Source organism: Rhipicephalus microplus, chromosome 2 (assembly GCF_043290135.1).
Source record: "Rhipicephalus microplus isolate Deutch F79 chromosome 2, USDA_Rmic, whole genome shotgun sequence".
NCBI classification, from domain to species: Eukaryota; Metazoa; Arthropoda; class Arachnida; order Ixodida; family Ixodidae; genus Rhipicephalus; species Rhipicephalus microplus.
The window spans coordinates 79,256,643-79,272,479 of NC_134701.1; the positions used below are offsets into that span (position 1 = coordinate 79,256,643).

Consider the following 15,837-nt stretch of genomic DNA (forward strand, 5'->3'; position numbering starts at 1 on the left):
CAAAGTGCAAGTTTTTGTTGATGGTGTACATACGATGGCTTTGGTGGACACTGGAGCCGCCGTGTCGATCATGAGTGCTGCGTTCAAAGCTCGTTTGGGAAGAAAGGTGACCTTTTTGTTGGAGAAAGCGATAACGTTCTGTGGCGTGGGCGGCAACTCGTTGTGTCCGATTGGTGTTTGTACCGCGGCAGTGTTACTGAGTGATCAAGTGTTTGTGACAGAATTCACGGTTCTTCCGCGGAGCACTCATGACATCATTCTAGGCATAGATTTCTTGCGAATGTGCGGAGCCACTGTAGACTGTCGAAATGGCGAAGTTATCATAAGTGACGCTGTTCCTCATGGACTTATCGAGAATTCGGGTACGGAAAGCGGTGCGCTCCGAGTCTATGAAGATACCGTTATCCCGGCCTTCTGTGCTGTGCGCGTTCCAGTAGCTTCTTCGCATATTAACGACAATAAGACCAGTTTCGATGCGCTAGTGGAGCCTTTCCATCTAAGTTGTATAAAGAAGAACACGTTGGTACCCCACAGCATAGTTTCAGTGAGTGAAGGTCGTTCAGACCTTTGGACAACGAATTATTCAAACGAACCGGTGCTGCTACCAGGAGGACTTAAGCTAGCGTCGTTTAAAGAATACTCGCCAACAACAGTAGCTGTCCTCAGTGACGTTCGACGGGATGAACAAGTGACCGCCTGCTCAGACAGTTCGAAAGTTTTACCTATGGTTGATAAGGCGCTGACTGCCGACAAGCGCAGAATGCTTGTGGACGTTTTGTTAAAGTACTTGCAAGTTTTTGATTTCTCCCAGAGTGACCATACGCCTTCCATTCCTCCATTTCGTATACGCCATAGGATAAATACACAAACAGCACAGCCAATCCGACAAAAACCGTACCGAGTATCGCCGTCCGAGCGCAAGATAATAGACAATCAAGTGCGTGAAATGCTCCAAAAGGGCATCATTCAAGAATCATCGAGCCCTTGGGCAGCTCCTGTGATCCTTGTGAAAAAGAAAGACGGTACCTGGAGATTTTGTGTCGACTATCGCCGTTTGAACTCCATCACGAAGAAAGATGTTTATCCTCTTCCACGAATTGATGACGCCTTGGACTGTCTCCATTCGGCGTCATACTTCTCGTCTATCGATTTACGTTCAGGCTACTGGCAGATTCCCATGCATCCAGCGGACAAGGAAAAGACTGCTTTCATAACTCCAGACGGACTTTATGAATTTAACGTGATGCCGTTTGGATTATGTAATGCTCCTGCCACATTCGAAAGGTTCATGGATACCATTCTGCGTGGCCTAAAATGGAACGTCTGTATGTGCTACCTAGATGACATCGTGATCTTTGGGCGCACATTTCGTGAGCACAACGAACGCGTGGACATTGTTCTGGAATGCATTAGAAACGCTGGCCTTGTTCTTAATTCGAAGAAGTGTCATTTCGGCGAGCGACAAACCTTAGTACTTGGGCACCTTGTGAACAAAGATGGGATCAGGCCTGACCCGAGCAAGACAGCAGCTGTGAAAGCGTGCAAACCACCTCGCTCAACGAAAGAGCTTCGCAGCTTCCTAGGCCTGTGCTCGTACTTTCGCCGATTTATTCCCGCATTCGCCGACGTTGCCTTCCCCTTGACCAGTCTGCTACGTCAAGGTACTAGCTTTGAATGGACACATGACTGTGAGACGTCTTTCAACCAACTCAAGTTCTTACTCACATCGCAGCCCATTCTCCGACACTTCGACCCTTCGGCGCCGACCGAAGTTCATACTGACGCCAGTGGCATTGGCATAGGTGCAGTTCTAGTACAACGACACAGTGGAAAGGAACATGTCATTGCGTATGCCAGCAGAACTTTAAGTAAACCAGAACGGAATTACACAGTGACTGAGCAAGAATGTTTGGCACTCGTCTTCGCTGTACAGCGATTCCGTTCATACCTGTACGGTCGTCCCTTCCAAGTGGTCACAGACCATCATTCCTTGTGCTGGCTTGTAAGCCTCCGAGACCCATCTGGCCGCCTGGCACGCTGGGCCCTCCGCTTGCAAGAGTATGACTTCACGGTGTCATACAAGAGTGGCAGGAAGCACGCTGACGCTGACTGCCTTTCGCGGATGCCGCTTACTACAACACTTTGCGATGCCGACAATTTCGATCACCTAATTGCGTCAGTGACTCCAGTATTCCCGGACAAGACCACCTTTCAAAATGAACAGCGGAAGGATGTCAGCTTGGAGCCATTATTTGCTGAAGCACGAGCGTCCACTTTGGCCGGACGCTTTTGCGTTCGTGAAGGATTACTTTACAAGAGGACCTTCTCGGCCACGGGTTCCCGCTTCTTGCTGGTGGTGCCGCACACACTCCGTTCCTCCATTCTGCGCGCCATGCACGACGACGCAACTTCGGGTCACCTGGGAATGACGCGAACACTCCTTCGTACACAGGAGCGATTTTACTGGCCACGCATGCGCCAGTCAGTTGAGCAGTACGTGGCCAGTTGCACTCAATGCCAGACGCACAAATCAGTCACGACTGCTCCGGCTGGACTTCTACAGCCTGTGACGCCTCCCAGCACTCCCTTTGAGCAAGTTGGCATTGACCTCGTGGGCCCTTTTCCACGCTCGGCAAAAGGCAACCGTTGGATTGTAGTGTGCGCCGATTACCTGACCCGCTACTGCGAAACGGCCGCCCTGCCATCTGCGACTGCTGGCGAAGTATCCTCCTTTCTCCTGCACTCTATCATACTGCGCCACGGACCTCCTCGCGTCATAATAAGCGACCGCGGCCGTCAGTTTACGGCAGACGTTGTTGAGGAACTGCTCCGTATGTGTGGCTCGGAACTTCGTCATTCGACACCTTACCATCCACAGACGAATGGCCTTACTGAACGAACGAACCGGACACTGGTGAATATGCTTTCAATGTACGTGGCGTCCAATCACAAGAACTGGGACGACGTCTTACCGTTCATCACGTATGCCTTCAACACTGCCCAACACGAAACCACCGGCCACAGCCCTTTCTTCCTTCTTTACGTTCGACCCCCTCGTTATACCCTGGACACTATCTTTTCGTTTTATGACAATGACGATCCTTCATTAGCTGAAACACTATGCCTTGCAGAAGAAACTCGGCGTCTTGCCCGCCTGCGTACTATAGCATCGCAAGACCGCTCAAAGCTCCGCTACGACAGCAAGCACCGCCACGTCACATATGAACCGGGAGACCTTGTAATGGTGTGGAAGCCTATCCGCAAGCGTGGCTTGTCCACAAAACTTCTCGCCCACTACACTGGCCCATTCGTTGTCCTTGAGCGCCTCAGTGCAGTAGATTATAAAATAGCACGACTGACAGCTAGTGGGAGACGATCAACCAAGACCGAGGTTACCCATGTGGCTCGCCTCAAAGCTTTTAGACTGCGGGACGATGCATGAAACGCGCGGTGCGCTTCGTCTGCGAAGGGGGAAATATTACGACGTGTATGTGCCGGATTGATAAGAGGGAATAGAAGTGTGGACTTGGGAAGAAGAAGATCTCTCGGCAGTTTTATCCGGTGCGGCCTCGCCATCCCAGCTTCCGTTCAATAAACCCCCGTACCCCTACTTCAGGCGTAACAATATGTAAAGGCGTCATGGTTTCTTGTTTGACGTTCGGCAATGCAGTCTTGTGCAAGAGATCAGAAGTTGAAGCAAGATTAGAACTTAAGCAACATGAAATCGGTAGGCTTGCCTTATGAGCTCTTGGGAATACACCAAATCATGGGAGCACAAGGTGATATGGAATGGACATCATTTGAGGGCAGGGAAGCTAGCAGCAAGATAAAATTTGAGAAGCGATTGAGAGAAATGGGGGAGGAGCGTTGGGCTAGGAAGGTATTCAGCTACTTGTACATGAAGAATGTCGATACAAAATGGCGGAAGCGCACCAGAAAGTTGACTGGTAAATACATAAAAAACAGCAGGGAGCCAAACAAAAAAGAATGATCGGTTAAGGAGAAGGTGAAGGAAGCTGAGACCGATATGTGGAGAACTGGCATGATTAAGAAGTCCGCACTCAAGATCTGTCAAACTTGTAAGCAGGAGATTGCCAAGGAAAGGATCTATGATAATACTCAGGGTAGTTCTCTACTGTTTGAGGGCAGGACGGGAGTATTGCGAATTAAGACATATCGGGCCAAATGCGAAGGGGTAGACACGGTATGCAGTGCATGTGGAGAGGAGGATAAAACTGCCGAACACTTGATAATGTTCTTTAAAGGGCCTCACTCTATAGCTCAGGATGATGGCGCAGATGTTTTCAAAGAACTGGCGCTTAAAGACAGGGAAGACAAACTAGACTTTAGGCGGGTAGAATTAACTAGAAGGAGGTTATCTGATTAGTGGCTAAAGTCAAGGCACGAGTGAAAATTAAACCCTTCACTGCAAAGTACGTATCCTCAACCTCACTATTTAAGAAAAAAAAATAAATCTTGTTTTTGGTTCATTAGGTATTGCGGCTTGGTGGCGGTAGTCACCGCCCAATCCAGAGAGTACAGCCATATCCGTCCGTCCGTCCGTCCGTCCGTCCGTCCGTCCGTCCGTCCGTCCGTTCGTCCATCCATCCATCCATCCATCCATCCATCCATCCATCCATTCATCCATCCATCCATCCATCCATCCATCCATCCATCCATCCATCCATCCATCTATCCATCCATCCATCCATCCAGCGTACCATATGATGGTTGCGTTAAGGTATGCTAGATAGCGTTGGTGTTGTAGCTGTTCTATCTAGTGAGCTGTTACAGATAAAACTGAAAATAACAACGCAGAATTGAAGTTTGGAAGCTGGTATTTAAATAACGCACAAATAAAAAATACAACCGCAAGAGTCGAGGACGCAATAGGAAAAATAGTAGGCAAAGAGTGAGAGTATAGTGAAATGTTACATGTAATAATGAGGGAGATGGAAAAGAAGGAGAAAACTATTTGTTGGGAAGGAAAAAAAATGTTGGCAGATCTCACGTCCTGTGGGAATCGATGATATGCGAAGCACGAATGAGGAAAATTGATATGTCGCGTTAAAATCAGAACAACGTTACGAGGCCGACTTAAATTACGCTCTACACGATTTGATTGATTGACTGATATGTGGGGTTAAACGTCCCAAAACCACCATATCATTATGAGAGACGCCGTAGTGGAGGGCTCCGGAAATTTTGACCTCCAGGGGTTCTTTAGCTTGCTCCCAAATCTAAGCACGCGGGCCTATATTTCCGCCTCCTTCGAAAATGCAGCCGCCGCAGCCGGGATTTGAACCCATGACCTGCGGGTCAGCAGCCGAGTACCTTAGCCACTAGTACACCGTGGCGGGGCAACCCGTACATGATTTCCATGCCATCATTATCATGTTTTGCGGTGTCATTTACCTTCATCGTTTATTCATGTCCCGTGATACCAAGTTTAGTATTAAGTAACGTCATATAGGATTCCAGCGAAACGGCCGCGAGTACGCTATCAGCGTAACATGTAGTCATGTTTTACATCTCACGCACGTCATGATCTTCATGTTTCGACGTGCCATTTACCTTCGCCGTCTATTCACGTCATGCGATACCAAATTTGTTACACGTGAAGCTAGCCAAACGACCGTGAACGCTATGAGCGTAGCATGTGGTCATGCTTTACATGACATGCATGTCATGATTGTCATGTTAGGACGTGACATTTACGTTCGTCGTCCATTCATGTCACGTAATGCCAAATTTGGTATATGTAATGCGAGCGAAGGGGCCGCGAGCGCATCATGAGTGTGGTTGGTTGTCTAGTTCTTACATGACATTCGTGCCATGATTATCATGTTTGCACCAGTAATGTATCTTCAGTTGACGTCACGTAACACCACGTTTGGTATTGGGAAGCTAGCGAAACGACCACGAGCGCACCATGAGCGTGGCTTGTAGTCATGACATCATGTCATGATTTCGACGATAAGGTCAGTCACTTATATTTGCCATACAGTCATGTCATACCATATCAGTTTTGCAAGATGTCATGTGAACGAAACCATCGCAGGAGCAGCAAGATCATGAAATGCTAATCAAGACATTCGTGATATAGATGTCATGATTTTCTTGTTATGACTTGTCACTTATGCTTGTCATACAGTTACGTTATGCCATACCAGTTTGGTAATAGATACCATTATCGAGACGGCCAGGAGAGCTAAAGCCCGTAGGCGGCTAGATGAACGAACAGACGGATGGACGGGTGGATGGGCGGATGGATGGATGGATGGATGAACGGATGAACGGACGGACGGATGGATACACTCAATGTCGCCGAAGTTCACTACGAAATTCTTCGCATTTAAAAGCCGAAAAACTCTTGGAATAGCATGTGGGAGGCGATCTAGAAGCGACTTGAGACATCACGGAAGCGCAGACAGGCATAAAAGGACAAGCGACCACAGGATGAAGTCAACGAAATGCGGGACTTATATTTAGAGGGAAAAAAACAGCTGTGCGGAATTTTGTCGAGACAAAAATTACAAGAGAAAGTCAACGCTAGATGACAGAGATTTGAGAAAAGAAGAAGGCCATGCCTAGGATATTTTGGAGCCACTTGAAAGCGCCATGTAGGAAGACTGTCACAATGGAACAGCTAGTGGTAGATAAAGGAGGAAATAAATTGTGGAAGGGTACAAAGCACTAGGTTACATCCGGAAGGTAACAACCGATTCCTTTAATAAGGACGCCCAGAGGGCTACTCCAGTGCGTAAATTATGAAAAAAAAAGTGCACACGAGGAAGGAGTAGTAATTGAGAGGTTCACTTAGAAGAAGGGTGAAGAAAAAAGTTTTAAGCACACTACACTGGGCTTTGATGGGGTTCCTGTCAGCCTCAGTAAGAAACTAGGACATATCACTAATAAATCATTGCTGAAATCTGTAGAAAATTCCTTACAAGAGAAGGAAATACCAGACACTTGACAGAAAGGTAGAGTTAACCTAATTTATAAAAACAAGGAAGAAAAGGTTAACATTCGCTCGTATAGACCGCTAACGATTACATCTGTGCTATACACGTTGGCGATGAAGGCAGTAAAATTAAAAATAGAAACGTGGGCAGAGCACGAAGATAACTTAGGAGAACTTGATAATTTATTCTGAATCTACAGGTGGTTACACGATAGCCTGTTTGTTATTAATCAGCGTATAGAAGAATCTAAAATAGAAAACAGGCCCTTGGATGGCTTATCTGGACATCACTGGGGCGTATAACAAAGTCAATCAGGAAATCTTGTGAGATATATTCAATGGAGTGGCCATAGGTGACGACTGTATGCAGCTTATAAGAAACGTATGCCGAGAAAATGCTGTTTACATAGAAAGGGAAGAAATAAGTAGCGATGACAACGTTGACATTAGCAATGGGCTGAGACAGGGATGGCTTTGTGTCCGCTGTTTTTCATGCTGTACATGGTCAGGATGGGAAATGCGCTAGAAGGTAGCAACATTGTGTATAATTTGTCACACAATCAGGCTTTCACGATGGTTGAGCAGAAAGTTTTAGGTATTTTCTAGAGACGATATTGTCTTATTTGCGGAGAGTTAAAGTGATATACAGCGGCTGGCAGGTATATGCTGAAGGGAAGGTGAGGCTCTAGGACTAGAATATAGTGCCACTAAATGTATATTGATGGTATTCAATGATCACAAAGCCTAGGCGGTCTCAATACAGAGCAATAAATACCGTGGGCAAGCGAGTGCAAGTACCTCGGAGTATGGGTAATATGTAAGTACAGGAAAAACCATCGACACCAAAGGAAAAGAGGTATTCTGCAATAATGAAGCACAGAGCGGTATGGGATGCAATGGGTACGAGGTGCTTCGATGTCTGTGGAAAGGCGTAACGGGTGCAGAGCTTACATTTGGGAACTAAGTGGTGCGCATGAAGTCGGAGGTGCAATCAGGAATGGATGTAACTCAAAGGACTGTGTGACGCCTCACGTTGGGCGCTCATGGGAAGATGATGATGGAGGCTATGGATGGTCTATGGATGGGAGATATGGACGGGCTCTAAATTGAGGGAAGTTCAGAACAAAATGAGATTTGAAGAGAGGCTTAGGAAAGTGAAGGAAAGTTGACGGGCAGGGAAGGTGTTCAGGTATTTGTATAGGAAGAGCGTGGACACAAAGTGGAGAAAAGAAACTAGAAGGCTCACCAGTAAATATATGGCTGGCAGTGTGAGCAATATGACAGCAGGGAGCATTAGGCGAAAAGTCAGAAAAGCCTAGAAAATTGATTGGATGACAGCCATAAAAACGAGCCGGATGACAGCGGTGAAGAAGAAGCCGGTTCTCACTAACTACCGAAAGACCAAAAACGAAATAAGGAGAGAGATGTTTGAGGATAGTTCAAGTGTAAGCGCTCTACTGTTCCAAGTGAGGTTGGGTTGTCGTAGAAAGCGTAGTCATAAAGCGAGATTCAATACACATGAAGAACAATGTACATGCTGTAGGGGAGCTAAGGAAGCGAAGTAACATGATCTCATTGATTGCGCCGATATCCACCCAGGTGTACGTGTGCATACAAGCCTACATGAGACTTTGTGTCTTAGGAACAACCATGAAAAGCTGAGCACGTTCTCGATAGATACTAGTGAGAAGCGATTAGGGTATTGGTGGTAGAAAAGTAGAGATAAAGGACAGAAATACTGAGAAAATGAGGTCACTCTGCCTAAACAGGCGGACAGATGAATAATGAATATATATATATATATATATATATATATATATATATATATATATATACCATTAGGTCAACATAAAAAAAAGTGCTTTTTATGTATCTTTTTTTCTTGCCCCATTTTAGAGAGAACACTCATAGCAATCATCCATCTTTTCAAATTGGCGGCTGCGATATCTGCTTGGAGTTGCGCAGGGCGGTGAGCTCTCATTCTCCGGATTGTCGCCGTAGGAGTGCGCTTGCCGGATTGTGCTGCGTGGCGGACCACGGACTACGAGGAGTGCCGGATGCGCAAGGGCGCTTCGGCTCGGGTTAATCGGCTGAACCCCACCATGGACAGGTGAATGTGCATAGGCGTTGTCTGTGCTAACTTTTGAAAGCCCGCCTGTGAAATAACCCCTATAGTTGCGTTTCACCGACCACAAGGCGGTAATCATGAAGTCGAAAAGACAACCGGTTCTTGCAAGCTTGAATCAAATTTCACAGAGACTATCTCTTTGATTAAACTGCTGGGTGAAACTGAATTTTTCACGGTGTAACCATGATTACTTTACGAGATTCGCCCCAAACGGTCCATCATTCACCCTATGGGTCCGCTGTGTTTTTTTTTCCTGAACGGGCCGCTTGCCCGCTCATTTCATCTCCTCGGTGCAGCGTGTGCAGCAGACGACCATATGACAGTTTTTCAAGTTAACCCTATGCTACATTGACAGTAACTTAACTTCCTTCAACCGGGGGTTGAAGCAACGCGCTCCACTGAAACAAGCAGGGAATCACTCAGCTATTGGTCTCATTTTGTCTGGCGCTCTGCTGCCGCTTCCACAGGGTCTACTGTTCCTCTGAACTCTCTAATTGTTCATCATCATCAGCCTCGCTACAGTAACTGCAGAGCAAAGCCATCTCCCACGATCCGCAAATCAACCTGTTCTTGTGCTTTCTGTTGCCATGCTATAGCTGCAAACTTTTAAATCTCTTTACTCTCTAATAAATCACGCGTGGCTACATTACAGTCGTCCGTTACTAGGAGAGTTCGAGCGAGACAGAGATACAGATGTTAATGATAGAGGAAGAGATGAAAGGGACGTTATTTTCTGCCTCCCGTCGGGGGGGGGGGGCACGGCTCAGCGCCTATAGGAATGGGGGGGGAAATAAAGATAGTAGGAAGAAGAGAAGAGAGAAGAAAAAGTGAAAGGCATGGCAAGAGGACGTCTTGTCAGCACAGTCAGTAGTGCGAAGCAAAAGCGTTCGTCTATCAGGCGGCGGCACACGCAAAGAACTCGAGGAAGGCTCGGAGGGCTTGCGTCTTTGAGCTGTGGAATGAAGTATGTCTTCCGTCGTTGTGACAGGGAGCGCGAACTAGTCATTTTCTTATGCACTGCTCTTCATACCCCCTTTTCATGCCGCTTCTCTAGGGAGTTGCCAGCGTAAGCTGTTTCGTCGCTAACAGTAGAAAACATGCTATTGACCAATAAATCAAGAGTGGCGTTAGGATGAGTTGTGTTTCCTGACACAAGGTGCAGCCACGTACCGGCGCCACACTCTACTGTCTGCTAACATTACACAGTAGTCACAGGGGCGCAGAGTATTCACAACGAGGAAGAGCGATCACATTCAATCGCACGCACTGCAGGTAGGACGGTGCTGAAAGGAAGGACGTGCGCAGGCGTAACCTTTTTTTTTTTTGTTCCTCTCGCCAGCCGCTTTCCTTGAGCTCATCGGTAGTAGAGGAGAGCGAGCGCTTAAGGGTAAACGTATTTTCGTAGCGAGCATTTGACAAATCCATGCAGCTCTGCTCGTTTGTGACAATTTAAAGAAGTTTTGCGATAACAGATTTGTATGTAAGGCTATAAAATCTTGTACTGAGATAACTCGACGACTTCTCCGAAAAGTGGTTCAGTGCCCCTTGAAAAACTCACACCAATGCAAGCATAACGTAGGGCCAACGAGGAAAGCAAATTAAATAGCAGAGCCCAGAGCAATAAGCGTACCGAAGCGCAGAGGCAACAAATATCTATTCTGGCACGCGCATTTGTTTTCTTTTCATTATGGGAGTGTTTCACTCCTTTGTACACTGTTACGTCAGTTGTTCCTTGAATGCACTTAAACATTGTAGTGTATCTTGTTACGACTAGTTTTATCCGACTGTGCACATAACGCGAATGGTTGAGCCATACTGAAACTTACGCAAGCACCAGCAATAACGCTGAATACATTGCGCAGTATCCACTACCACGCGTTTCACCGGCACATCACTTTCCCACCCACAGACAGCCTTACTCAACGCAAACACTGGCAGTGCGTGCTTCGTTTTGCTTAGCACAGGTTTACCCATTAAGCGGTTCAATGTTTACAGATTTGACTACTGCATTCTTCGTCTTCACCACAACGTAAGCTCATCATACAGACGGTGCATCAGATATAACCATCACCTCGGTTAACATGCACATCTGATAGCCTGTCACAATGCGGTGCTCTTTAAATGGCCCCTCTTGAAAAAACTAGGGGGTGGTTTCGCCTCTCGTTCGCTATCCTTCGCACACTGGATGCATCCTCCACGCCCCTTATGTCTTAAAAGCTCGTGACTACTGTGAGCACTAAGTGCTCGAGCCTGCCAGCCTACCAGGCTACATGCTGTTACTGCCAGTGGCGCAGTTGCAAATACACCGAATGAATTGTGACCTGTTGATCATGCACAATATTCATGTGGTACAAGGAAGAACGGATGAGCGGCTGCATGACCAAGCCATGCAGGAGACAAATCACATTTGATATTTCGCGTACATGTTCCAATCGGGAGCGTACACACTATTGACGTCACGGGAATGGCTGTCTCCGTCACAAAAGTGCTCAATAAAAGCAAAAAATATCAGAAGAGATTATTGCGCTCGTTTTTAGTATTTGGAAAGCCTGGTGAGTGGCCCTTTAAAAATGAACACATTCAATTCCGTAATTCCGCGTCACATGCGTGACATGCAGGTATATGAGCCAGAATTGAATTCACATCGAAATAATCCTCCTCATAAATGATCATATTGCGAGGTATCAACTTTTCAGGGCATATGAACAGGAAGACTTACGCGTGGTAGTAGTGCTTGCGGTAACCACAGGAGGCGTTGCCGTGGATATTATCGTTGTAGGTGTTATCGGAGGAGCTGCCGTCGGTGCTGGCATGGTTGGTGTCATTGTTGCTGGCATGGTTGGCACTGTCATAGGAGGACTTGGGCTCGGCAGATGTGACTGTGTTGTCGGACTGATGGTTGGCTGAAAGGCTGGAAAGTGCGGGGACTGAATTATGCTATTTAAAATGTAAGTAATATTTGTACAGATCTATTTTATTCTTTTTGAAACACACTGTATGGTTTCTGTCTTCGACAGACATACGAGTAACATTTTGCCACGGGATATAACAATTCGACTTGAATCTCAAGATAATTACAATGCAAGGATAATCGAATAAGTTTCTGGGAACAGAACTGCGCATGACATATATTCCCGTGGTGTTGCGCAATTACCCCTGCGAAAGGCATGTTGTGGGATTAGATCTCGTGTAGTCATAAAAAAAACTGTGTATAGCGAGCAGGGAGATAAATCTGAACTAGTGCCCAAAGAATCTGGTCTACTTTGCCGCGTCCAGTAGCCAATATTAATAAGCTAAACGCAATTTGCGCTCTGGTATTACGGAATGTCAACGAATTTCGACCGCCTCCTTGCTTGCACACTTTTCATGGCTGCTGGGCAAGGCTCTTTAGGAAGATATCATCGAATCATCAAAGCAAGGCAGCTTGGGCATATTTCTAAGACAGCGCCGAGAAGCGAGAACAGTCGAAAAGACAGGACAAGTTCAGACTTGCAAATTGAAATGCTTGACCATGCGGAGACAGGAGTGTTGGCACAAACTTTTTCGAGGAAGGCGGTAACCCCCTTTTTCTTAAGTGGGGGTCGGGCAGCGAATTTCCGTATCATATCCCAGGAGATGTATGGGGAAAATTTGGCGCCGCTATTGGCTGAAAGCAATCACGTGATCAAAACGCATTACCGGTATGTTTTGTTTGATTTTCTTTTTATGCAAAATGGCAGCGCAGTGAGACGCTAGCATAACGCTAGATTTGAAATACGCCGGTTTAGCTTGTTGGAGTCGTACGCCGTAGAAATTGCACCGAAACGTGCGGGCTTTTCACTGATGGTGTCACTGAAGCGAGTAGCGTTCTTGCGCAGCTGGTTTGCTACGATTTTTTTTAATTATTACGCGTTCGTGTGGGCTGCCTGTCAGCCGGCGAAGAAGACGCGCCACTTGAACTACTCCGGATGTCAGCTGTTTTGAGGTAAGTAGGTTGCATCACAGCATGTTTCATATAAAACGAAATAATACGGCAAAGGGCCCTTGAGCGAACGCGTGTCGTAGCGAGAAGCAGCACGCTGTCACAAAACAACTAACAATAAAACAATTTCGTCTCGTCTTATCACGACAATATTGAATATCACGACGATATTGAAGTGAAACCTGGACAAATTTAACGATCATGTATGCATTGATCGACAAATATGCGTCCCAGATTTGGCATCAAGGCGTACCAAAATATATTTTACCACACTTGCAAACAACCACTCATTTTATCCTTTGAATGTACGCATTCTTCACCCGTTCTTCATCCTCCATCAATCTTTTTGTACTTCATTTTGTTCGTGCACCTTAGCTTAGAAATGTGTGCTTTTCCGAAACATTTCTGCAATAAACTTCCGGTTGATTTCAGCGATCATTCTGCCTGCTGTTCCTTTCTGCACCAATTTTTCGGCCTGGACCTGCTATGTGGTGAAATGAGATTGGAGAATGATTGTAATTGCATAGTCATATAGAAAACAATCGAAGTAGCACAAACCATACGTACACAGATTACTGTGACTCCCTGTATGGAATGCCGGAATGCTGCTACGCGACGAGTGTCTTTTTAAACGCTGCAAGAGGAAGCACTATGCTTGCTTGTTAACATTGTCTATAGAGAATACGAGAATCATATCAGAATATTTTTGTAGAGGCAGTCATCACGTAAAAGCATATTGTGGTCCATGACAACTGTCCAAAAAAGTTTTCTTCATGCAGGCAGCCGCACTTGGGTACAGCCAGAATGGCCTTTCTGAGAGAGTTTCCCCTCTAGCGAAAATAAAACAGCACAGAATTCCCCGAATGGGAAGTGCAAGAAATAAGAATAGATGCCGGGAACATATGATGACCGTGCACTTTTAAAGAAACATAAGGACATGAAACTGGGATAACAAACTGTCCGAAAAGTGTACTTACATTCTCAGGTTACATACATCAGGTTGATTTGAACAGATTCAATAATTTTGAAAATAAAATGCACTTGATCAAATTTTATCCGCAGCTACGGCTGGCGCAAGCTCTCTTGTCTTACTGTAGCGACCTCAAGCATCGCCAAAAAGCATCGCCAAAAAGCCATCAGAACGTGGCATAGCGTTCATTGAGCACCACAGTGGACGGTAGATTCAGATACAAAGGAGGTGACTTGCAGTTAATTCAGTAGCTAATAGCTGACGTCCCGAATAGTGACAATGCGTCGTTCACCTACTTTAAGGGAAGGCAATGGTTGCGTCGGGGCGAGGTATTTCCTCTTTGAAAAAAAAACAGATTTTACTTTTTTATTCCACGTGCACAACCTAGACTCATATTTTTTTGCTTATAATACTTCTCCTCACTTCTAGACCATGACTTTCTTTTCTGTATTTTTTCGTCTTTTGCAATGAATGCAAATTACAAATCATTACCTCGACTGTCGGCTTTCATCATGACTACGGCCTTATTTGTGTTTTTCTTTACACTGATATAATAATTGGACACGTATCACCATCTCGCTCACAGTGTTTATTCCATCACACGAGAGCTCTGAGAGATGCTGCATGCAATAAGAGTGACATCAGAAGCATGTATGTTACTCGCACAAAGGATTTCCAGTAATGTAGTGCAATTCCACCCTAAAAAGTATCCGCAGCGTAAAACAAGGTGAAGTGGGCTACACGCAAAAAGGCGATAAAATAAATTCCTGCACCTCTTACCCGAGGTTGTCACTGTCGTCTTAGGCTGGACAAAAATGATGCCAGCAGGGGACGCTGGACCTCCAGATCCATCACCGCCTGCTCCTCCACCGCGAGCGCTACCTGACAAGTCGTCAGTGACATCTTCGTCTTTCGCTGCGCAAAATGAACAAAATAGCTTTCTTTTGTGAATAGAAGTCAGGCGTTTGCCGTAAAATGACAAATATAGTCATATGTGCAACCTACAAGCCTTTCTTATCATGCTAACCCAGTCAGAAACGTAAAAGAAAGCTTAAACTTCACTTGAGGCTACCTGAAGCAAATGGTCAAACAAACATGCTGAAAAGTGCAAACACTAAAAGGCTTTTTTAAATACATCGACGCTGCCACTTATCTCTGTCTTGCCTACCTGCCTACAGGGGCTTCCAAGCATCAATGTGCTCTGAGTGAATGCACAACGTTAATGTATTACTAGCAAGTACGACTTTGTTTATATAACACGTCCTGATGAGATTTCCTGAAGCATAACATCTTTTGCCATCTTTCACCATATATGTTTCCGTGTCTGAAATGTAAAAAAAAAGTATTCGCTGATTTACCAAACTGTGGTAATCAGAGTTTTGCGAAGCAGGTGGGAGTAAGTGACTATGCGGGACTTTTCACTTTCAGGTAGAAGTTATAAACCTGAGGGAGGGGCTCATGCAAACAGCGCGAAACAGTCGGCAATTCAATGCTCCCCAAGAATGCACAATTAGAAGTGAACTTCTTTGGCGCAAACATACCAGAAAAAATGAAAATAGAAAAAGAAGGTGAGAGAAGAAACAGATTGACGCCAAACTAACAACTGCTTTATTCTTCTCACAGCATCGCATATACAGGTTGTCCCGCGTAACTTTAGCCAGAATTTAACAATATGCCAGAACACATATTACGATGCGACTAAATGCATGTTGCTCCCAATCGCCTGGAGTTAGTCAGACTATTTTTTGTGTTCTGAAATATTGTTTTATGATATCTGTTTAATTAACTAACTTTTGAAGTAACAAAAATAATTA

The 15,837-nt window shown here is 45.6% G+C and overlaps 1 protein-coding gene across 1 annotated transcript in view; it reads right to left on the reverse strand.

The window, feature by feature from the left end:
- Positions 1–15,837, reverse strand: part of LOC142790022 (uncharacterized) — a 167,732-nt gene that overhangs the window by 137,239 nt on the left and 14,656 nt on the right. Inside the window, exons 2-3 of the mRNA XM_075885039.1 lie at positions 14,804–14,938; positions 11,812–12,003 (exon numbers count right to left, since the gene is read on the reverse strand). Coding sequence (XP_075741154.1) covers positions 11,812–12,003; positions 14,804–14,938 — 327 coding nt within the window. The remainder of the gene's footprint in view (positions 1–11,811; positions 12,004–14,803; positions 14,939–15,837) is intronic.